The sequence below is a fragment of the Carassius auratus genome, chromosome 6 (assembly GCF_003368295.1).
Source record: "Carassius auratus strain Wakin chromosome 6, ASM336829v1, whole genome shotgun sequence".
NCBI classification, from domain to species: Eukaryota; Metazoa; Chordata; class Actinopteri; order Cypriniformes; family Cyprinidae; genus Carassius; species Carassius auratus.
Genome location: NC_039248.1, coordinates 3,368,147 through 3,392,357, shown reverse-complemented (window position 1 = coordinate 3,392,357; position 24,211 = coordinate 3,368,147). Strand labels below are relative to the sequence as shown.

At 35.8% G+C, this 24,211-nt stretch overlaps 1 protein-coding gene across 3 annotated transcripts in view; it reads left to right on the top strand.

Annotated features, from left to right (window-relative positions):
* Nucleotides 1-24,211, top strand: part of sema5bb (sema domain, seven thrombospondin repeats (type 1 and type 1-like), transmembrane domain (TM) and short cytoplasmic domain, (semaphorin) 5Bb) — a 57,810-nt gene that overhangs the window by 8,541 nt on the left and 25,058 nt on the right. The window contains exons 2-4 of one of the 3 annotated variants that reach the window (XM_026256342.1): nucleotides 12,422-12,495; nucleotides 20,391-20,620; nucleotides 24,075-24,174. In XM_026256342.1, the coding sequence (XP_026112127.1) occupies nucleotides 20,437-20,620; nucleotides 24,075-24,174 (284 nt within the window). In that variant the 5' untranslated portion in view covers nucleotides 12,422-12,495; nucleotides 20,391-20,436. The remainder of the gene's footprint in view (nucleotides 1-12,421; nucleotides 12,496-20,390; nucleotides 20,621-24,074; nucleotides 24,175-24,211) is intronic. The other 2 variants (XM_026256349.1, XM_026256357.1) reach the window with 2 other exon arrangements.

Below are 24,211 nucleotides of genomic sequence, written 5' to 3'. Positions count from 1 at the left end.
GCTGTTTTGGCATTTAATGCTTAATTTATTAATTTCTTTTCAACTTAAAGAAAAAAATACATTTATATTTTTATGCACTCTCTTGGCCACATTGAGAAGTATTCATTGGTAAAGATTATTGTTTTTATTTTATTTTATTTTTTTACTTAAAATTAGTTTGTAATTTCTTTATCTTGCTCAGGGGTCAGCTGTTGGGGGAAATCATCGCATCAGGAGAACAGATAATGTAGATAATCTAGAATAAGTTGATTATAATGGGAGTGTCTTATTGTGTAGAAATGTTCCACATGCATCCAGACATGGAAAATAAATGTCTGGATGTTATAATTCATACTAAATAAGTCATTTTGGAGATACATGGGCCTGTAGTTTCAGTCATAGATTTAATAAATGTAAAGTTCTTCAGGCATAAATGAAAAATGTCTGTCAAGTGTTAAAAAGATTTCCTCTGGGTTCTCAAAGAGCATGTCTGGTGAAGCTGTTTTATCACAAACATAGTTGGTCATATTTTCCTGGTAATATGTTTGGTAAAATTTGACTTTTGCGGCTGTCAAGCTTTAAATATGACAAAAACAACTACGGTATGTATGTATTATTTTCAAAAACAGCTTAAATTTTTGTCTTTTCTTTACACAGAGCCATAGAAAGGCCATTGAGAACTGGGAAGACTATATTATCATTTTATTTTTATTTGCTATTATGTTATTTTTGCCTTTGTTGGCACAAGACAATATAATTTTTGCTGTGGACGTTGTTGCATTAAAACTTATAAAGGTAACTAATATGATTCCTACATATGCATATGGAGAGTTATTGATAAATGCACTGGTAAATATTAATTTAAAACAAAGTAGAGATTATGCATGGACTCAGAATATAATAAAAGATGTGATCAGGATATTATTTATTAAATTCTTCAGCTAGATGTGCAATTATCAAGTAATTTGAGAATGCGAAAAAGAAACCTGACTGGATAAACCTGACAAAATTAGTTTTTCTCATGATATTAAAGACATTTTTACTTAAAGTCTTATGCTAAAAATCTATTTTTGTAGACATAAATATATATTGTGCCACATATCAAACTGCTTACAACAAATTCATTTTTTGTTTTTTATTAATGGATGGATTAGACTGTATTTGTGAGTTTTAATAGAATTATCTCTGCATTGAACAGTTATATGTGTGTGTGTGTGTGTGTGTGTGTGTGTGTAACATTCTAGCAGGTAATTTTATCGTTAATGTTAAGTGCATGATTGGGTCTAAGTGAAGCTGCCACAGTAAAGGTCAAGTTCACTGCTGCTTTGAGGTCATGTTAATCAAGTCAGTGAAAATAACCCCAAATTACACCCTGCTCCTCCTAGAAATAATTGCAGAAACTCCAACATTTACTGAGATTTATGCTTAAAACAACTGAAAGTGTCTGCCTAGAACAAGACAAAATGTGTTTGTGAAGATTTGATTTAAGATGCAAGACTTTTTAGGGGCTGTGAAGCTCTAAAAAAGAGGAAAGGATAAATGAGTGCATTAGCCTGGGATGTAAACCTTCATAAAATAAACATAATCATTTTTATACTGTTAGTAATATTTCAAGATGAACACTTACCGGACTGAAGCAACTTAAGTTTACTTGATTATCCATGCTTTTTGTTTTTAAATGTGCTTTATGTCTCAATCATGATTGTATTGCATTGCATATATGTATCATATATATATGTAGTTTCTGAAAATATAATGCAAATATATCCATTTAATAATGCATATGTAATATGCTAATTTCATATGTCTGGCTTTACAGGGTAAATTTAATATTAGTTGTAAAATGTGTTAATGATTGTTTTGTTTTAATGAAGCAAATGTTTAGTTGTCGAACCAAAATTAGCATTTATCAGCACCTAGTCACACATTTTTTAAATGACTTTATCATTAATAAATATGGAAAATAGTAATGTTGAATGAATAGATAGTGTCTAAATCTGCCTTCTCACCTGCCTGTCTTCCTTCCAACTAGAAACCTCTTCTTAAACCTCAGCACTCTTTTACGGTAACCTAAACCACTAGTGGAGCGCTAAACCTCAGGTTAGACCGAAAACATATCATCCAATACTAGCGCCACTGTTCTCCACTTCAGCCTGCGTCGCTTGTGGTCAGGAAGTGGAGAAAAGATAGATGAGGGAAAAACTGGGTGATGAGGAACTGAGGGTTTTCCATATCGGCTACCTCACGTTGGGATGGTGAATGGATGAATTGGGCTGGAGGAGCCGCTTCAGGGGCTGTTTGTGGAGGCTGATTGTAGTAAAGCACAGAAGCTCTGCAGCGAGACCCGAGGGGATGAAGGACAACACTGCCAAGCTTGTGTGAAATGGCTCAAGCTAAATGTTTTAAATATTAAAGCAAATATTGCTGTTCCCAAGGCCCGGCCGCACAGTGACGTGCTCTGTCAGGCACAAGAGACTCATTGATGCTGCTGGCTCCGGTGGGGTGTGTTGTGTTTTAAGGGGGTCTGTGCACCTCCAGACTGGGTTAGTCAAACAAGCAGGTCTTTTTAAAGAGAAATGTGTTTTTATAAGGCAGGATAGCTATCTTTTTTCCTATCTGTTCATCCGTCTGGTCAGTGCAGAGGTTTTAATACTACTGTTTGACAAACCTCTACTGATGGAAACTTAAATAAGCATAGTATACTTGGGGGAACCAGATTGCTGTTTGCATTTTTCATATGAATGCATGTTACTCTTTACATATAAATAATACATGCCTATATTTTCCGTGAACTATTTTGTAAACATTTGGTTTTAAAGCTGCTTAAAAAATAAAGTTTTACATTTTTTCATTTAGTTTAACTTGAAGTACTAAACTAAAACTAAAACTAAAAAAAAAAAAAAAAAAAAAAAAAAAAAAAAATATATATATATATATATATATATATATATATATATAATAAAATCTATAATATTATCTCGACACTAGAATAATAAAAATGTAAAACTTTCAAATTGATCAATCGAGTTTGAACAATCCCATAAATGTCATTATCATAATCATAAACAAAACACCTTCTGGCATCCAGCACAAACACTCTGGCATTATATTTGTGTCGTAGAGCTATAGGTGTTTAATGCATTCCTCACGGAAATCATCGACTGCTGTCAGAGTGTGAATTGCAATGAAACATACAACTCTGCGGTCGAGATTCACACTTTCGACGTCAGTATTCACAAGTTAATTCACAAGTTGTTTGACATTGTGGAGTGTGATGAGTTTATAGTGATGAAGCCACACAGATGAGTTATGACATGTTTTCTAGCAATGTAAATGATTCTAACAGAGGAGTTCTTAAACAATTAACATTCTGCATGAGAGTGTTCACTGATTTAAATGAATACCTGAAAATGAACATTATGGCCTCATAATACTCACTCTTTTCTTATGTGGAACAGAATAGGGACTATAATTTTATATACTCCCTTATTACGCAGTTTTTAGTAATATTCTGAGGTAGTTTTATTTTTAATAAACTATAAAAAATATTTTAATTATATATATATATATTATACAGTTCAGTCTGCTTTATATAGAAATCTATTTTCAGAAGACTCTAAATTTAGGGCTCATGGAGATTCTTCTCCAGTGGAAGCTTTAAGTGGAGCTTGACAGATCACGGTGTGCTTTTGTTGCATGGATGTTCTTCAGAGCATCTCCTTTAGCATTCACTGAAAGTCGTGTGGACTTTATTTGACATAAGGGTGAGTAAACGATGACAGAATTTTCACTTTGGGTGAACTGTTCTTTTAAATAAGACGTGAATCATATTTCCAGGCAGTGACCTGTCAAAAGTTGTGGACGAGGCCATTTTTTACCCCCCTTCCAAATGTGACATAAAGTTTCCTATGTGCATAGGAACAGTCAGTTTAGTGTGAGTGATTTCATGAGCGAGGGCAGGAAAACTCTGCATCTGTTTTCACAGGGGAGGAAAAACAGCGCTGCATTCAGGACGTCCAAATAGCCGGTCCCAAAAGTCGTAAGTTCGATCCCCGGTTGTTTGAGTTTCTGAGATCTCCAGTCATGTGTTCTTGAATGAGGCACTTAAGCCTGTTTTGTCCCAGGAGGGGGACGGTCCCTATTATTAGCGTACCGCAAATCGCCTTTGAATGAATAGTGTCTGCACACCCAACGCTCTTGAGCTTTCTCTTCACCGCACGTTCACCTTCCCAGTCCACATTTGTCTCAGTCCTACTGAAATTGGTCTAACATAACTCTTTCTGCTGGGGCGTCCCACTGTTTTGTCTGTTTTTGGAGCGTTGCAAAGAAAGATGAATGGCGGTCTCGCTGATGGCTTTAAAGGTTAAGAAAATGTCAGAACAGCAGAGCTATTAGTCTCCGTGAAGGGGCCGATGACTTCCTCCTGAGATGTGGGATATGATCTATGCGTGCGGGTAATTGCTGTCGTGTTTGTTGTGTCCGACAGGTCAGGCTGGGCCTTGTGCTCTCTTCTCCCATGAGCCATCTGGTTTCAGGACTGACATTTCATTCTGTCACTTAGTTGCTTCAAAGCACGCGGTAACATCGGTTCAGAGCTACGACTAATGATTAAAGCAGAGTGTTGGCAATTTCATGATTGGATGTGATGAATTTCTCAGTTCATTCGATTCATTTGATTGTATGTATATAAATAAGAAGAGTCCATATCAGTTTTCTTCAAGGAAATAAAATCCCTCTCAACTGTAGACTAATGTATGCTCTCAGTTTGTACATTACAGGCTGATTTGTTTAATTGCACACAAGGCATATAAGTTTGCTTTGTTCTGACCAACTGAGGAAATAACATCACAATAAATCACGCTACCAATGGTGATTTAATTTAATGATCGATTAGCTCATATCACTGCAAATGATTATTATTTTTATACTTTATTCTCAATTTCTTCATGTTAACCTCATCAGTATTGCATGACTATGAGTATAGTGTGTATTAGCATGTAGCTTTCAACTTTTGACCAGCTAAAAACATTTCAATGTCCGGAAGTGCAAACTGAATGGAAGAGCTAAAGCTGAGTGGAGAATATAGACTGTATGCACTATGCAAATTAAATTATGCTTTCAATGTTAATCATGTTATTTTTAATGGTACTCTCTCTTCCTGTTTCCCTTTCTTTTTGTTTTCTTTTTATTTAATTTGCTTTATTAATACTTTTGTGAACAGATCACATACTACTTGTTCTCCAGTGGAGGACTTCTTGTAATTTTCTCTTATCTTTTTCCTCTCTCCGTCTCTGAGGAACCGTAGGTTGTGTAGTTTCTGTATGAACATCTGAGTCTCAGCAGAGCGCTCAAACCTGACTGAATCCCACCCGAGGATTGAGGAAATCTCTTAATCATTCACCTGTCTTTGTTTAGTTCGTTCTCCAGAGGAAGATTTTATTGCTCAGCCGTTGCTCTTTTGCAGCTCAGGAGACTTTCTTTATGTATCATCTTTATTTGTGATGTTTGTCCTTGGGGGAAATAAAAATAGATGCAAATGAGGCAATCATTGACATACAGTGTGATTATAGAGTTAGGTATTTTGGTCTTGTCGAGCTAAAATTCTACATAAAAATCTTTGTTGGATTTATCCTATTGTTTATGCCAGAGATTTCCAAACTTTTTTCCCAGCCAAACACTTAAAAAAAAGAAAAAATTAAATAAAATAGGCCTATTTATTTGAGATTTCAGTATCAACATATTTGCTTTTTTTTTTACAGTGATTTTGGTTAATGGTCAGATAAACAAATAAAATATTTCAAGCATTAATATAAAGTATAAAATGTGTTTTATTTTATATATTTTTAAGATTTTACTTTTAAATTTCTTATTTTACATTTTTATAATTTAATTTATTATTAAATTATAGCTCACAAACCCCTGCTTTATGTAAACATTGTTTATGTGATATATTTTGCAAGTACATTTTTCTTGTTTTATGGAAGTTCAGACATTTTTACTAGAAAATAAGGCAAAAAATGCTAATTAAAGAATGACTTCTTAAATAGCTTGATGCAACATGTTAATGCATTAATGCATGATGAGATCTCATTTATTGGTCTCTTTGGCACTATTAGTTGTGGCATGCAAGATTATTGTGGTATTTTTTCAGGAGACACATCTGCAGGAAACTTCAGCAAAAGTCTTAAAGGGGTCATGAAATGAGAAACCAAATTTGCCTTGATCTTTTGGAATATAAGAGGTCTTATATTCCATTAAAACGTCCTGCAAGTTTCATAGCTTAAGACGTCCTCCCCATTATAAACGAGCCATTTATTTAATCAAGCTCTAAATACAGCTCGTTCTGGATCCATGGTAAGAAGTGACGTCACGGTGCGAAGTGACGTTCCAACCATTTGCATATGACCGCCTCCAGCACAAGACAACTACGCTCATTTCGGATCGTTGTCGCGCTGCGCGCCTCACAAGTGTTCAGTCGACGGACAGCGAGTGGGTCTGTGTACAGGAAAATTACAATGCCACGCAGATGTGCTGTTCCTGGCTGTGGACAAACAACATCTTTGAATACGCTGCCGAAAGATCCTGACGTCAGGGAAAAATGGATGCAGTTTATTTGTATAAGAGAATCTTGAAAATATGTCGCCTTTCTAGTAGGCCTACATGTAATAGAAGATTAAAAATGTTGCCTTATCAATGCTGCATCTTCAAATATGGCCTGTGCATGCATTTTTGTCCGCAGTACACCCTATCATTTCATTGAAATTAGGTAAATAATGTTGAACTGTTAGCATATTAAACTATAGAATAATTATGCAACAATAAACCGTTTTCAAGTGTCTCGGGTTACAATTTTTTTATTAATTCAAAATAGTTTCACTTTCCATGTGGACACGGGCTGATCCAGTCTTCGTTGTTGTGGTGATGGTTCATTTTCCTCTGATTCCTCATCTGATTCCGGCTCAAACATATAAGGTTTTATCATTGCAAGAGCCATCGCTTCGAATGCATCACTCGCTACTAAACAGTTACGCTCAATCCGCAAATGTTCCGTCAAATGTCGTTAGCCAATCATAACAGTGGGCGTTAACACTGAACTCTTAATGGGGGAAACAACCCAAAACAGACTGTTTGAATCAAAGGATGAGAAACAGGGTGGGAAAATGTCATAATTCACTACATTTTAAAAGTTTTTTTTTTTTTAACTATAGTAATACTATAATTGCACCTAGGGGACCATAATAATAAAATAAAAAAAACCATGTCATGACCCCTTTAATTTGCTCTACATTTCATTTCACAATGCAAGTTTGATTTTGAGTGAAAGATCTCTTTTTTTCACCTTGCTCATCATCTTGTGATCGCAGTCAGACATCAGACTGACCAGGAGCTCGACAGCACTGTGAGCAGTGCATAAAATGAGTTCAAATAACCCAAAATACATACCTATAGACCACTATACTTTTGTCCCTGAAATACTGCGTGCTCAGACACCCAGACTTTATATTTTACAGAAATAATCTATTCAAATGTAATTTACTTTGAGTTAGCTTTCCAAAAGTTTTACCTCATTTCCCTATCTATTTCAATCCAGTTTTCATTCACAAACACCCACATTCAGTGCCTGCAGAGAAGAATATGGCACATATCCAGCATACTGCTTGTGTTTATAAAAAATGATTGCGAAGAATTAAGTCAAATCAGTGAGAGAACTGGCGAGTGGGAACGTATAAAGTGTCTAAAAATGTGTGCTGAATTGAGATGATTACAGCATAAGTCATGTATTTCACAGTGAGATCATGTTGGCTAAATCTGTTTTGTGTTTCTTCATCCAGTGCTCTTCTAGCATGACTTATGGTCCTGGCATCTGTTCAGAGGTGACATGTTCATAGTGAACCTCTCGAGAGGGAACACACCCGTGAGGGGCGGAGCCAAGACTAATTAACACCAGACTAACTCAGTGCTGAATGCTAACGCTTTACTTTTACAACTTTCTTTTGTTTTTGTATTATTCCTCTCCTTTGTGAATAAATTGGTGTTTCCAATGCAAACTCAGGCTATTCTATTCTATTCATGTATTTTTTTTTTGGTTTCATATTTTTCAATATGAAACGTGAATTTCTGTGCAGGGTCCGGGCTGATTTATGCTGGTTAGTATTGTTTTGGTACTAGTACTAGTTCAGGCTAATTTAGTGCTGGTTAGAACTGGTCTGTTGTTTGTCTAACTGGTGCTAACCAGACTAGCCATGTTGTTCACTAGCAAAACATCAACTTGTTAAACCATCATGGATGGCTAAGATGCTTTACTGATAGCAAAAAAGCAACAGGTTCTTGTTGGTAAGATATTGTGATTTTGCTGGTTTGGTACTAGTTATGGCTGGTTAGTGCTGGTCAAGCTGGAGGATGAGCAAAGCCATTCTGTTCAAAGTAAAACAGTTTGGTCTTCTTCATCGAGCTGGTTGACGTTATGGTTAAATCAGTAAAGCAAAAGGTTCTTGCTGGTTTAGCTGGTCAGTTAATGTGATTTTGCTGGTTTGGAAGTTTGGTGACTGGTTTATTATGGTTAGAGCTAATCTGGAGGTGGATCATTCTATGCTAGAGTTGAGTAGAAACATTTTGGTGCTTGTTATGGCTGATTAGTGCTGGTCAGAGTGTTTTTACTAGTTAAGCTTACTACTAGTAATGTGATTTTGGTGCTTGGTGGCTGGTTTATGTTGGTTAGTACTAAGAATGAGCCAGTTCATTCTGGTTAACCCTTACGAAAGGAAAATATATTTACCAATATATTTCTTGAAATATATTGTGATATATTGAAATATATTGTGATATATTGTAATATATTATTTTCCCTTTTTATTTTGTAATATTTTATATTTTTGAATACATTTAATAATATATTGATGATACATATATTATATAATATATTGCAAAATATACAAATGTTTGCCGCTTTCAATATATTGCAATATATTGGAAAAAATAAATATATATAAGAATATATGCCTAACATATTACATGATATTTTCCAATATACTGCAATATATTTTTGTTTTATAAGGGAAGGGTTAAGTAATACTAGTTTGGTGTTAGTAATTGCTAGTTAGTGCTGGTCAAGCTGGTTGATTTTCTGATTAAATCAGTAAAAAAGAGAGGGTTCTTGATGGGTAAACTGGTCAAATGTGATTTTGGGGCTTGGTAGCTTGATTATGCAGGCTAGTTTTAATCTGGAACTAGTTCTGATCAAGACGGAGGACAAACAAAATCATGCTGCTCCACAGCAAAACAGCCTGGTCAGAATATTCTGGTTAAATCAGCAAAGCAGAATGTTCTTTCTGGTTAAGATGATCAGCTAATGTGATTTTGTTTATTTAGTAGTTTGGTGGTTGGTTTATGCTGGTTAGTGCTAATCTCTCATTTGTTCATTCTGGATCAGAGTTACTGTAGGTAGTATTGGTTTTGTGCTAGTTAGGGTTGCAAAGGGGTGGAAAATTTATGGTAAATTTCCAAAAACATTCCAAAAATTCCTAGAATATTCCCAAAAATACTGGAAAGTTTCCAAAATGTCTGGAATGTCTCTGAAATTTACTGGAACCTTTCCATCTTTTTGCAACCCTAGAGATAGTTGTGGCTGGTTAGTGCTAGTTAAGCTGGTTAACTTTCTGGTTAAATACATAAGCCTAAAGCAAAAGGTTCTTGCTGGCTAAACTGGTCAGTTAATATGAATTTGCTTGCTTAGAAGTTTTGGTGGTTAGTTTATGCTGGTTAGTGCCAATCTTGAGCTGGTTCTTTGTGATTTAGAGTAAAGTAGTACTGGTTTTTTGCTAGTTATTGGTGGTTAGTGCTGGTCAAGCCAGAGGACAGGTAAAAACAGCATAGTCAGAATATTAGTTAAATTAGTAAAGGCTTTTTCTGGTTAAGTTGGTCAGCCATCAATGTGATTATGCTGGTTTTAAACTTTGGTGGATGGTTTATGCTGGTTAGTGCTAATCTTGACCTGGTTCATTCTAGTTTAGAGTTAATTTAGTACTGTTTTAGTGCTGGTTGATCTGGTGGATGAGCAATGCCATGCTGTCCAACAGCAAAAATCATGGCCTTTCTGTTCTAGCTTGTCAACTTGCTGGTTAAGTCAGCAAAGCAGAAGCTTCATGCTGGTTAAGATGGTAAAAAACTGATCTTGCTGACAAAGATGGGACAATAAGTAGTGTTACTCAATTAATGCATCACTATCAAGTCGTCTTTGTTTTTGTTGTATAGTACCATGTATTTTAAGTTTTTTATTTCAACCAAACTGACCACATTTTCCCTGGCGTAGTCGAGATCTTTTGACTCGTAGAAAACCTTGTATAAAATATCATCCTTTCCATCATTCACCTCAGAGAATAACTGAATGAATAACTAATTTCAGTCTGCTGAATTAGGCAACTCGGTTGAATGGAGCCACAAATGAATGTATGAATGAGTGAGAGAACTGATTGATCTCAAGAGAAAGTTGTACAAAAGTTGAACTCGAAATAAACCGCCCCGTTGCGTATTGTGTTTTTGTGTGCGACGGGGGCCTGGAGAGGGAGGGAACCGGAATAATCACAGAGGGGACTGAACATGTTTCTTGATCTCTTTTCACCTATTCTCACTGTGAAATGTCAAATTTGAATTGATTGAAAGGAAAATTACAGCTGTATTATGGGATGTCTTGGGGGGAGGGGTGCTGTTGCCACAGAAACTAGCTTCTCAAAGTGCTGTTCTCAGATAATGAGTAAGCAAACGTCTCAGGTCGAGTATACAGTGGCCCCAAAAAGTATTTGGACCCTTAAAAATGCCTGAATGTCATTGCATTAAATAACAAAATATCAACTCAAATGGCATTTATTTTATAAAAAAGTATACTTATTAAGAAGAAGGTTTCACAGACATACTGTCAAGTTTTAAGTGCTAAAACAGGAGCTTAGTCAGGGTAGATGCATCTGTAATTTGACATGAACAGAAATGTGAAGGATGTCCAATTGGTTATATTGTTTTGAGGTCTTGGGTCATGTTTAGGAATATTTTTAGTGTCACTCAATCATTAAACACTAAACAGTGCAACTCATTGAATCGACTGTAATTATGTACTTTACAGCAAAAATATATATATATGACATTTAAGAGGACATATTAAGGCTGGCCAATTATATATTCACAAAATATTCACAGTAATTTGCTGGCCATGTAAAATAATGCAGGATTGTGAATATTGTAATGATTGATGGGTTATTTGATTCATTTCACTCATTTAAACTTTTGCCAGAAGCAATTAAAATGGTTAGTTTCAGTAACTGGTGTAATAATTAATGTGCATCATCTCTTAAATGTCCACAGCATTGCTTTATGTTTTATTTAGGAAATGCAAATGCACGACTACGGTTCAAAAGTTTAAGCTCAGTAACAATTTTTTTTTAAACATGTTTTTTTATAATTTTATTTTGCAGGTATGCATTAAAATAATGCTTAGTAATAGTAAAGACATTTTTTTACAAAAAGGTTCTACTTCATATAAATTCTGTTCTCTTGAACGTTCTAGTCATCAAAGATTCCTGAAAAAACGTATCAGAGTTTCTACAGAAATATGAATTAACTGCTTTGAACATTGATAATAATCAGAAATATTTCTTGAGCAGCAAATCAGCATATCAGAAAGATTTCTGAAGGATCATGTGACACTGAAGACTGGAGTAATGATGCTGAAAATGCAGCTTTGATCACAGGAATAAATTACATTTGAACATATATTCAAACACTAATCAGATATTTTAAATTGTAAATATATTTTAGAATTTTTCATTTTTTTACTGTATTTCCAATTAAAGCAGCCTTGGTGAGCATAAGCAATTTCTTTCAAAGACAAACAAAACAAATCTGACCCAATCTTTTGAACTGTCTATATTGTAATATTAATTAGGATTAATGTTAATCAAGACAAAAATGACACTTGTGAGATGTGAGTGAATCTTTTTGATCTATGAATGCCATCTGTGGTTACTCTGCTTGGACACCTGTGTGAAGTTTTTGGTGATTTTTACTGGATTTATGAAGAGAAGCATAGAGAAAGTTCTTATTTTTTATCAGCCATTTTTAAGCATGGCATCAGTGTCGAAACACTGGAGCTGCTGTACACATCTGAGGGAACACCAGCCTCAGTTTAGGAACAATTAGAGGAATTTTAACCCTTTCGTTCCCCGCATGAGCTCATCACACATGGCACACACAAACACACACACACACATCACCGTCGTGCCCCCAGCAGCCTCCCTCCATTGAGAAAGTTAACAGTTTGTTTTTCACAGGGCTGAAAGCTTCACTGCACACATTACTGAAGCCCCTTCATCTCCCCCCTTTCCTCGCCCGTCCGCGAGAGACTGACTAAAATGATTTCTCTCTCTCTCTCTCTCTCTCTCTGTCTGTCTGTAAGGATTGCATTAAACAGATCTGAAGTCTATCGGATGCGCTCCTCTGGAATGAGCTCTTGCTGACACCTTCCTCCCGGTGAGTGCACTCTTTCTGTCCTCCTCTGTCCATCCGTGGACAAAACGATCCACTTCCTGTGAGTCTTTTCATCTTGTTGCACTGTTTTCCTTTCTTCTTTTTGTCCTGAGAGCAATTTTGCCCACATGTCTCCCCTCCCCTCGTGTCCATCCCGTATCTTTTCCAATTTCATCCTCTCTCTCTCTGTGCTCCATCCCGTCTTCCCTCTCTCTCTCCGTCCCCTCCCTCTCTCCGTGTCTTTGTTGAGGTATGCTGATAAACAGTTTGGCCGTCATCTCCAGACCTCCCCCATTGTGTGTCCAATTTTCTTTGTTCTCTCAGCCTGTGGCGCTGGCCTCTGTGTGTGTGTGTGTGTGTGTGTGTGTGTGTGTGTGACTGACCACTTCAAGTGTGTCTGTGTTTGTCTGAATAGACAGAGCTACTATGCAAGAATTTAGCCACATTGTCCATAGTGTTGCAGCATTTTGATTGTTTTTGTGTCTGTCTGTCTGTCTTTTTCTCAGTTCAGTTCAGTTTTTGTTGTCATTGGAGCTAATCTGTCTGTTTGTTCTTTATGTTTCTCATAAATGATTTTAAATTAGTTGTTTTTGTTGGGGTAATTCTTTTTTCTTTTCAATACAATCAGATTAGTCTTTGTTGTTATGACAGTTCATTTAGTTGTTCTGTTCTATCTTTGTGTCCCTGTTCTCTCTCAACTTGCATTTTAATTACATTTTATTTTGAATTAAATCATATTCATGTTCATTTTTGTTTGTCTTGACAGTAATTTGCACTGGAAATATGGAGAAATAACATTTTAATCTAGTGTATACTGTATAATGTGGATTGCTAAAACCTAATATATATTATATAATTAAATTACATAAATCAAAAGTGACAGTAAAGACAATTATAATGATACAAAAGAGTTTTATTTCAAATAAATGCTATTATTTTAAACTTTCCATTTATCAAAAAATCTTGAAAAATAAAATGCATCACAGTTTCCACAAAAATATGAAGCAGCACAGCATTAATAATCAAAAATGTTTCTTGCAAATCAGCATATTAGAATCATGTGACTCTGAAGACTGGAGAAATTGTTCTGAAAATTCAGCCTTGCACCACAATAATAAATTACATTTTAGAATATGTTCAAATATAAAACATTTATTTTAAATTGTAATAATATTTCACAATATTGCTGCTTTTAATGTATTTGTGATCAAATAAATGCAGGCTCGGTGAGCACATTAGCACTTTTGAATGGTATAGTTTCTTTGTATGATCCTGAATTAATCAAAAATGTATCATAAATTTTGCAGCATTTAAAAATTTTTGGTTAATGATAATTTATAAATGATTCTGTATTGTTTATTCATTCTTTTAATGTTAAACTATATAACATGTATTGTTAAAAAGTTAAATGTAAAAATTAACAATTTTCATTAAATGCTGTAAAAGTAATGCTCATTGCTGGATAAAGCCCACTATTGCATTAACTAACATGAATTAATGTAGAAAGTTTTTTTTTCAGAAAAAAAAATATTATTATTATTATTTATTTTTTAATCTATGAAATGCTATAAATATAAATAGGTTGGCTGTTGGATCCATTATATAACAGAATTAATTGCTAACAGAAAACCTAAACAACTACGATAATGAAAATTCATGCATCTGCAACTTTCTAAGTGCATGTTGTCCATTATTCAGGGCCAGCCGTCGATGTGCAACGGATCGTAAACAAATACGCAAATTTACAGCTGTGAGCTGTGTGTTTTGTATCAAGCTCATTTAACGTTAATATAAACATTCTTTTATATCTGCTTGAATAAAAACAATTATTAACACTCTGCTAAGACAGATGCTTCTGTCACAAACCTGACGTTGTCAGTGACACAAAGAGAAAGAGAGAATGAGTGAAACGTGAATGGCGTGAGGATGGACACAATAAAAGGCCGGTCTTGTTGCCGTGCTGTTTAAGATTCTGCCTGGTGTCGGGTTCGTGGTCAGGGCTGAGTGAAAGTGCTCAGCTTTGGCGGATGACCACGTGCTCGCTCAGAGCGCCCGTAAAGCTCAACAGACTTCATTCACGTGCTAAAGAGCCACTGCTTTGACAGATACTTGGCTGCTCGCACAGTGAAGGCTTTCACGCAGAGACAGCGAAGGAGTGGAAGGTTTAGGAGAAAAAAATAGCAAACAAGAAGCAAACACTTTCAGAGATTCAACAAATATCCTAGAACTGCTAAGTTATTACGACCGTACATCTATCTCAGGACGACAGAGGCTGCTGGTCCATCTTAGTGCCCTAACTAGGGTAGTGCACGGACCTCCAGCTGCGTCAATGGGGATACAGTTCATTCAGGGTCTCTTTTGAGGGATAAAGGTTTCAGTTGTGTGACCCCTTTCAGCGTTTAGAGAAATGTTGGGGATTGAGGCTGGCTGGGGTCTAATAGGCAAAAACCTGTTTTCCGTGGCCAATGATTTTTGAGAAGTTTATCTGGTATTTTTGACAGTGGATCTAGCTGCGAGAATTAGCTTAAATTACATGCTCTCTGCAAATGATTAAATCTAGTGCATCTACGAGACAGAAGGTCTTCATCATGTGCACATCTTGTTTTCTGTCATGTTTGACGATGCTTTACGTGTGTAATCACAGACTACGGACTTCATTCATGAAATGCACACAGAACAAATTTCTCTGTAAATCATTTGAATCCATCATTCGTGGAATGTGCCAATTTATGTAAACATGGTTTTACAGATGTTTCATACAGAAAATCGTGTTTGCATTTCATGAATGAGGCTGTAGATTTGTGATTAGAGGAACAACATGCCAACAAACAACATGGTCTTAAAGTCATTTTAAAACAGCCAGATTTAAATTAAAATTTAAATTAAATGTATGCATTTAGCAGACGCTTTTATCCAAAGCGACTTACAGTGCATTCAGGCTATCAATTTTTACCTATCATTTATCTTATTTATCATAAGATTTGAGGCTCTTCAGATGACAAACCATACACACATTTACTCCCATAATTTTATTGACCTCATGCAATTAGCGAAAACAATCCTAACTAAGTTTTTGTCTTTCCTGTATTTTTAAAACAATGAAAACAATGTATTAGTGATAACCTCTTTCAAAAACAAGAAAGAAAAAAAAAACTTCTTAAAACTTCTGGTGTATACTTCTGATGTATATATACACACACACACTTTTTCATTTTACAGCATTTATACATCTTGGTTAATGATAATTTATATATGATTCTTTTTGGTTTTTAAATTCATCACTTTATATTAATAAATTGACTAATGTAAACATATGACATCTGTTCTTATAAAAACTATTAATATTAACCCATTTTGTAAATTCTTTAAAAGTAATGTTAATTGTTGGGCGATGTTAGGCTAATTAACTTCACTTGCATGCACTCTTCAAATGAAATATGATGATTAACATTACGATTTTTGCAATGCTTTTAAAAAAAGCATGTTTCGAGGCTCTTCAGATGAAATATGATACAGAGAGATTATTTGCTATAACTGTGCTCAGACCTCGTGTTATTTGCTAAAACAATTCCTAAACAGCATTTTTCTCTTGCTTAGTATTGTCTGGTAGCTTAAGTTTTTACTGATTATTTTTAATGAAAGAGAATGAAAGCAAAAAAACATTATTTGATTTAAAATTCACAATAAGTCTCGAAATGTGCATTAGAAAGTCTCTTGAAGAAAAGTCCAAAAATAGGGTTTCAGATTTCCTGTTAATAAGAAGTCATTTTCTGTGTTGTGTTGTAGGGTAAAATGCCTGTGAATTTACCAGTGCCATGTTGCTCGCATCTTTTCCATTTATCTACAGATTTTTTTTCTTACAGTGCAAATTAGTTACATTTCTACTTTCAATTAAAGTTACCCAAAGTAGGGGCAGAAGTTACCCAATGAAGGATAATGAAGATACATATTTTTTTCTTTCAAATAATGTGTACCGATGAATCACTCGCAGTGCAAGAATGTCTGTTAAATCAGTGCATTTGATTTCACCTATACTTTAAGTAGCTTAATAACTAGAAAGGCAATGTGACCAGCTCTGTTCTTCTGTAACATCTGGACTAAACTGATGGCTCCAGCTGTCTGGATTTCCTCAGTTCATCTTGAAACGCTTCCTGCAATCCCAGCTGCTCATTATCACTTCTCTTGTCTTGCTTTATGACTTCCCTCCCTCTCGCTCTTTCCCTGATGAAGGACAATTAAAGATGAAGAGAGGCCATAAAGGCCCTTTCTGAGCGTGCTGATGCTGCAGTGGTTGTAAAACGGCGACACAGTGAGACAGTGTTTATCTGAGAGCATCTACAGTGGACTAACATTAAACCTTCTGTTTATTCTGTTTATTCCAGACTGTTTACACTGTAACTTTCAATGCATCCCTGTTGAATAAAAGTATACATTTCTTTCTCAGACAGACAGAAACCTGAGTAGAAGTGAAACCACATTTAGGATTTTTTCAATCATTGTTACAACAAAAAGTCTCTATTGTGTAATAACATTAGTTGATAATCTAATGCTCTCATAAATCACTGATTGTTTTGCTGGATTTTGCACTGCTATGCAAGTGCAAAACACAAACTGCCTCTAAAGCAGGAATGACCTCGAGCAATGTCGCAATATTGTGTAGAAACAGCACATGAGCATTTGAGAGGAGTCTGAAAAACTGAAGTTGCCTTGTGAATTACCATCCTTGGAAATCTTGAGTAAGTTTGGCACACATTGTTTGAATTGTTCCCTCATAGTCTAATCTAGTTAGAAGAGCTGTCAGCCCGTTATTAACCTGCACTGACCTCGAGGAGATCTGTGTGATTGTGTGCATTTGTGCCTGTCTGCCATCTTTGACCGTATTTTTCATATCTCCTCTATTAACCCAAAAGGAATCGTCCCAGATGGGCCGTCAGTGGCCCACCTAGTCTGCTCATTGTCTGACCCTGGCCTCCCCTCCGGTGCATTTGTCACTGCCATCATTGGCTTTCATGGTTCTCCATCTCTCTCTCCATCATCCCTCCATCTCGATGGCCTCTGATGAGTCTGAGAAGGTGGGCATGAATAGACTGAATGCGGGAGGGCTGAGGGTATTAAAGGGGATTTGGGGGATTGAGGGTCTTTTGCTATTGAGGTGCATTAGACATGGTCGGCGATGAAGTGTCTGCCGCACAGCGGAGCCAAGAAAAAGAGCAACAGTACGCATGTGACGCATGCTGCCAGAGAATTCCACTGAAAACTCGATGCATTTCCAAAAGAATTCGAAAAACACACCATTTGTAAAATTCTACACATCCCCCTCCCCTTGCTGTGACAGTTTTTCCTTATTAACTGGATTCTGAGAGTATTGTATGAATGTTGTATGAAGCTGAAAAGTGCAATTTCAGCGATAGTTGTGTCATTAAGTGTAACCGTAAAAATAAGTACAGTTTTCTAAAGGGTTTGGTAAACACTTCCCCTGTCTGCTATTGGTGAGACACACGGAAAGTCCCGCCCACAATGAACCAGTGTTGCCATTTAGGATGGGAAGTTTATGTTGTTTAGGGGCTAAATCAACTTATAGTTAGTTGTTTTCTGCATATCAAACTGGTATATGAAAAAGTGTTTTAACCCTGAAAAAGTCAGCTCACACATCAATTTATTAAATACCATGTAAAATCAAATGTAAATAATTTTGTATCTGCTAAAATGAATCTTCAGCTGAAAATGTTTCAAATTTGTATTTTATTTTGAATATATAGGTATTTATATGTTGTTTGGACAGGGTATTATCTGTTTTGTTTTTCTCTTTTTGATAAAATAATAATTGTGTATAAAAGCTGTTTGAATTTTTTACATACAAAAATGTAATGATACTTTCAACTCAGTGTTATTTTAATATAATTAAAATAAACATTTATATTTTCATTTTCAGTTTTCATTTAAATTTTAATTTGGGGTTTGGTCATTTTTTATGTGCTTTTATAATTTTTTTTTATAAATTTGAATTCACTTTATTTTTTATTTATTTCAGTTTTAGTAATTTTTGTACTAATTTCAGATAGTTTCCAAGGCAACTTCATAGAAAATTTATATTTTATTTTAATTTTAGCTTAATTTCAATTCCTGAAAATTATTTGCATTTACGCAAGGATCACTCATTGAAAAATGAATGTGAAAAAGTTTAACATTCAATATGGCGACAATAGAAATGCCAAAAGGCCAATAGTTATTTTGATAGGGGCATCAGCTGTTATTTATAATCTTGACATTGTTTTGAAGTTGGCTTTCCTCTTTAAAGTAGTTTTTTCTAAATGAAAACTAGCTTCTTTGGGGGTGTTTCTAAGATGACCCGAGACTTGCCTTATTAAAGTATATGAGTATTTCCATTTTATACTTTTATATGGTATCAAGTTTAAGTGAAACAGTACAGAAATGTGGAAAGGGTGGGCCTAGTTACAAATAGAGGACATCAGACCACGTCTCTACAGAGTGGCCAGTGTTTGTTGTGTTTGTGTTTGTGTAAAATCAAGACAGATGCTGCAGTGGTTTCTCTATGACGTGTCAGGAAGTATGTTGAAGTGTGATTGAGCATATGTTTGTGTTGACTCGAGGACTAACAGGGAGGTTTGTATTGAAGTGAAGTTGTGTGTGTGTGTGTATATATATTCGGAGCTTATGTAAGATCTCAGGTGTGTGTTTATGCGTTGGGCTTCCCTGAGCCTCAAGCGCTGTCAAACACCTACTGGAAAATTAATTGTTTGAACCGTTTTAAGCTTTAGGGAGATCATTACAGAGACCTATTGATTCCCATGACAAGATGAAAATATATCAAAATCCCTTCTTCAACTTATAATTAAACTTTTAATGATCTGCTGGCTCATGGTCCACAGGCTGACAATTACAGCAAAATCAATGTTATGTTTTAGAAAAACATTGTGTTGAACCGCTGCGGGTCTTGGAAGAGGTCCAGTCGTTTACTCTGATGAGAGATGGAGGTTAATTAGATTAGAAAGAGCAAGACTTACAGCATCAGGAGAAGATGAAGCCGTTTCTCTGCATTCTGTCTGTTTATCTGTCCGGTGAACTCTTGCTGTCTGGTTGTCCATCTGCTTTCTTTCTATTCTTCAAGAAAGTCTCAATCTGTTATCTATTCTTTCACCATGTACAACATCATTTTCATCATTTGAAGATTTATATTGGTTTTCCATAGAATTACAATTAGGGACCGAAGCTTTCAGAAAGTCCGTATTGCAAGTCTTTATTTATTTAATAACATGGTATATTTAAGAGTGCATTAAAAAGAGTGCAGTAATGGCCACTCTCTTTTCCAGTGATCTGGATTAATTCTTTCCCGTACGGATTTTTAAAAAGTTTTTTTAAATGGTTAAAAGCCATGAACTAAACCAACCAGTTATGAGGTAAAACTCAACATTACAAACTTTTATTTGAAGCAAAAAAAGACTTGACGGCTTTAAAGGAAAGAACTACAGTCCCATGGAGCATTGTGAATGACACAGTCAAATTAAAATTGATGGTGAAATGTAAAAATTGAAGTTTTTTGAGAGTGTAGGGAGACCGACTCAATTATGTCATTTGTGGCATTCCCTGCAAGATCTTTTGTTATGATTAAGTCTCAGCAACTGTCTGATTGGTGAAATTTTCTGTAAAGCAAAATCATGGGTAATGTAGTGTTTACTACAACTTCATTTGTCAAACTTGACTACTTCAACAATAAGCTGAAGTAATGTGGACTGATGGCTTCAGCAAAAATATAAACCATCTATTAACAACCTCATTGCTCACAACAGGTCTGTCTTTAAAGGTTTAAACGTTATCGTTAAAATCAGTTTCTCTAAAGTTTTCACTTCCCAAACCCGAATGTTGCTCTTTCTTCTCAGGACTCTGTCATCGTTCCTGAGTACAGAAGTGGTTGTTGCTGTAATCATGACAGCATTGCCGTTCCGGCTTGGACCGCTGTCCTCCGCTGGACTTGTCATCTTCCTCCTCTTCTCTCTGCCTCTCGTCACGTCACAGACGCCATCACTCCCAGCGACCTCTGACCTGGAGTCTGTGCCCTCTCTGCCTGAAGAGTGCAGGAGAAAAATGCACCCCGTTACCTCCCACACAGGTGGGTGTAAAATACCACGCTCTCTCCTGCCCTTTCCATCATCGCATTTGAAGCCAAAGGTTAAAATGATAAGCCTCTGAATGATTTTTTTTCCTTGAACATCTCAGTAATATTGGTTGAGCTAGTAGAAGTCTTACATAGCCAAACGTCCACACTGCAGCTAGATCAGAAGAGACCATCTAACTGAAAGTGAGCTGGGATAAAAACTGTCAAATGAATGGGAGAAATCACATTGCTCATTATGATGGCTGTAACTTTCATTTACAACAGCCTTTTTGAAAAAAAGACATCACTTGGGTTTTATTATTAAATGTGCATTAGCTGGACCATACTTATTCAGCAGGGATGCATTAAATTAATCAAAAGTGGCAGTACAGACATTTATAATGTTACAAAATATTTCAGTAAATCAAAAAAAAAAATGATGGGGAAAATTGAGCTTTACATCACACATTATAATACATTCAAATATAAAACAGCTATTTCAAATTTTAATAATATTTCACAAATTGCTGTTTTTATTAGATTTTTATATCAAATAAATGCAGCCTTGCTGAGCAGAAGACACTTCTTTAATATTCAAAAATATTAGTAAAAAATCTCTTAAAACATCAAAAACTGACTTTCAAACAGTAGTGTAGCTTGATTTGGGCCAAGTAAGTTAATGACACTATTGTGTACTCAATTACACATTATTGAAACATAACCTTGACAAACCTTGCAAACCAAATTGCTTTGGAGGGACTTTGCTTAGATGTGAAACACCAAACCTAATCCATTTTTTGCACTTTGACTCCTGAAATTGCCTAAAGTCAGTCATTCAGATTAGAGCTGCCTGTTTTGAGGAAACTTCTGCCGTTTCTATGTGCAGTATGCATCAGCCCGTCCATTAATGGCCTGTTGTTTTCATCGGAGACTAGTTAATTGCCAGCGGCCTTTTATTGGTACCTGTCCGTGTTTAACAGTTTTAATGATATGCTGGCCAGATGTTAAAGGTTAACACAGCAGGAGTATTTGTTTCTAATATCACACACTAATCGACACACACTGCTCTGTGAGTATGTGAGGCTAGACTGTTAGTGTTATATTGTCCTCTGTTATTGAAGTGTTAGTGAATTGCAGTATAGTTTTCTGTTGGCGGGTGAAGATGTTCTTTGTGCCAGAATTATATTTTGATGGATTGTAGTAGTTTAAAGTCTGTCAGAACTCTTCATTTTCTATTGACTTTTTTGGAAAGATTTTTAATGCCAGATTTATTTGTAGAATTTTTATCTAAGATCAAATTTAACTTAACTAACCTTATTCCCACCATGAATAAATCCGAAGTAGCTCATGGCGGTAAGTTAGAAACAAACAAAAGTTGCAGATCACTGCTTTACACTAAAGACATTGAGAGAGTGATTTTGCCCATCGAGAGAGATTCAGGAGCATTTATTGTTTTGTGAGTGTGAGACAGTGTAGTCGTCTGTTTTAGGGTGATAACGACTCTGATTTACACCAGCGCTTGCTTCAGCACTGTTTGGAGAACTAAATGAGCTCCTTACACAGTGTTTCTTCTCTTCAGCCAAACTGCTCCTGAAAGCTCTGATCGTTTCATCATTAGTCACTGTTTTCTTTTTGCCACTAAAACATTTCCAGACATTTAAATCACACATTTTAAAGGTGCTATAAGCAATTTGACTTGTTCTGCTTTTTTTCGCCTGGTACACAGTAGGATTTTCTCTACGATTTAACCATCTTAGACACGTTTTTGGAAATCATAAAAGATTATGACTGAACAACTGACACAGACACTGATTGAAGCTATGAGTCATTCACTCACCTTCATGTTCCAGTGTTGGTAACCAATTTGGAATCCTACTTGAACCAAACAATACAATGGAAGCCAATGGGAATGGAAACTGTTTGGTTTACCAATATAATAGAAGATATTTTGAAGAATGTTAGTAACCACACAGCTTCGGTTCCCTTTGACTTCTGCTGTATGGGATTGCCTGTTGTATTCCTCATTTCTGCTAAATGAATAAATGTAATGTGGACACAAGATACAATGGAACTGAAACAGAAACTGCTTTTATGTTCCACAGAAGAAAAAAGTCTTCTAGTTTAGACCGACATGAGGAATATTCTGATGTGAAAGACAGTCGATGTTGCACAGTCTTGGCTTTTACACAAGATTACACCAGGCTCATATCGTGCAATCTGACGATCAGAAAGAGTCAGAAAGTGCAGACTTCACCAAAATGCTCTCCTTCGAAATAGCTTTTGTGTTTTTTAATTGACTAAATGTTCTGATGGGCAAATCAGCACAGTCTGCTTCAGATGGAGGTATTAATTTAGCTGTTTATGAGTCATTTTTACATGTTTTTCTAAAAGAACTTCTAAGCACTTTTAAGTGATGAAATAACATTTAGGTCCACTGCATCTTCTCCTCCTTCTCCAACAAGCAGCAGCCAATGACGCTATTGTTTAGCAGTACACTCACACACACATTACTAAATGATTTTATACGGTTATTTTGAAAATAAATAGTTTGTTGTAGTGTGTTACTGGCCGCACACCCCAAAAACTAGTTTTGCAAAGGTTGCATTTAAAGTTTCAGAAGTCTATTCCTTCACCTCCTCTATGTCTTTCTGTACGAGAGTTGTGTTGCGGCTGATGATGTGATTGGGCGTCTGGTTTTGTGAGTATCACACCTCATTAATGGACTCCCAACCTCTGTGGCTGTTTCTCTTAAACAGTAGAGCATATATTGTTGGCTGGAGTTCACCAGGTTGCCAGCAGCTGTCTCTGCCTCTGAATTCATTAACGTTGTTGGTGGGCTGTGAAACTTGCCATTGTTTTTAAAGATCTAATCATACACTACTCTGCAAAAGTTTGGGGTCAGCAAGATTAAAAAAATAAATACAAATAAAACTCTTGCTCTGCCTGTATGCATTAAATAGATCAAGAGCAAACGTAAAAGCATGCACAGTGATGAAAAATGTTTGTTATGATTTAACTTCTGTTCATCAAAAAATCCTGAAAAAATGTATCGTGTTGTCAAAATTATTAAGCGGCAAATCAGCATTTTAGAATGATTTCTGAAGGATCATGTGAAATGATGATGAAAATTCAAATTTGATCACAGGAATAAATTACCTTTTAAAATATATTCAAATAGAAAGTATTTTTGGTCAAGTCAGTGCAGCCTTGGTGAGCAGGAGATACTTCAGGAACAAACGTTTTTGTGTAAATTGCATCAGTGCATAATTCGTCTTATCATGAACAAGATAATTAATGCATGAATACACGGTTTACTAAACATCTACGCTGTATGTGTAATACAGAAGTCGCTGAAGAGTATCTTGTGGGATTTTTCTCAGTTTGTGGTATTACAAACAGTGAAGCCAGTAGATAAACAGCAGATTAAACGTGTTGGCTCACAGCTAACTGTGACTCTGTTCTGCCGTAGCTTTGAGCCCGTGGCTGTCCTCTTTCTCTCTGCCTGGAGTGAATGACTACTCACCGCTCGCACTCGACCTCACCAGGAACCAGCTGATAGTGGGAGCCAGGTAACACACACACACACACACACACACACACACACAC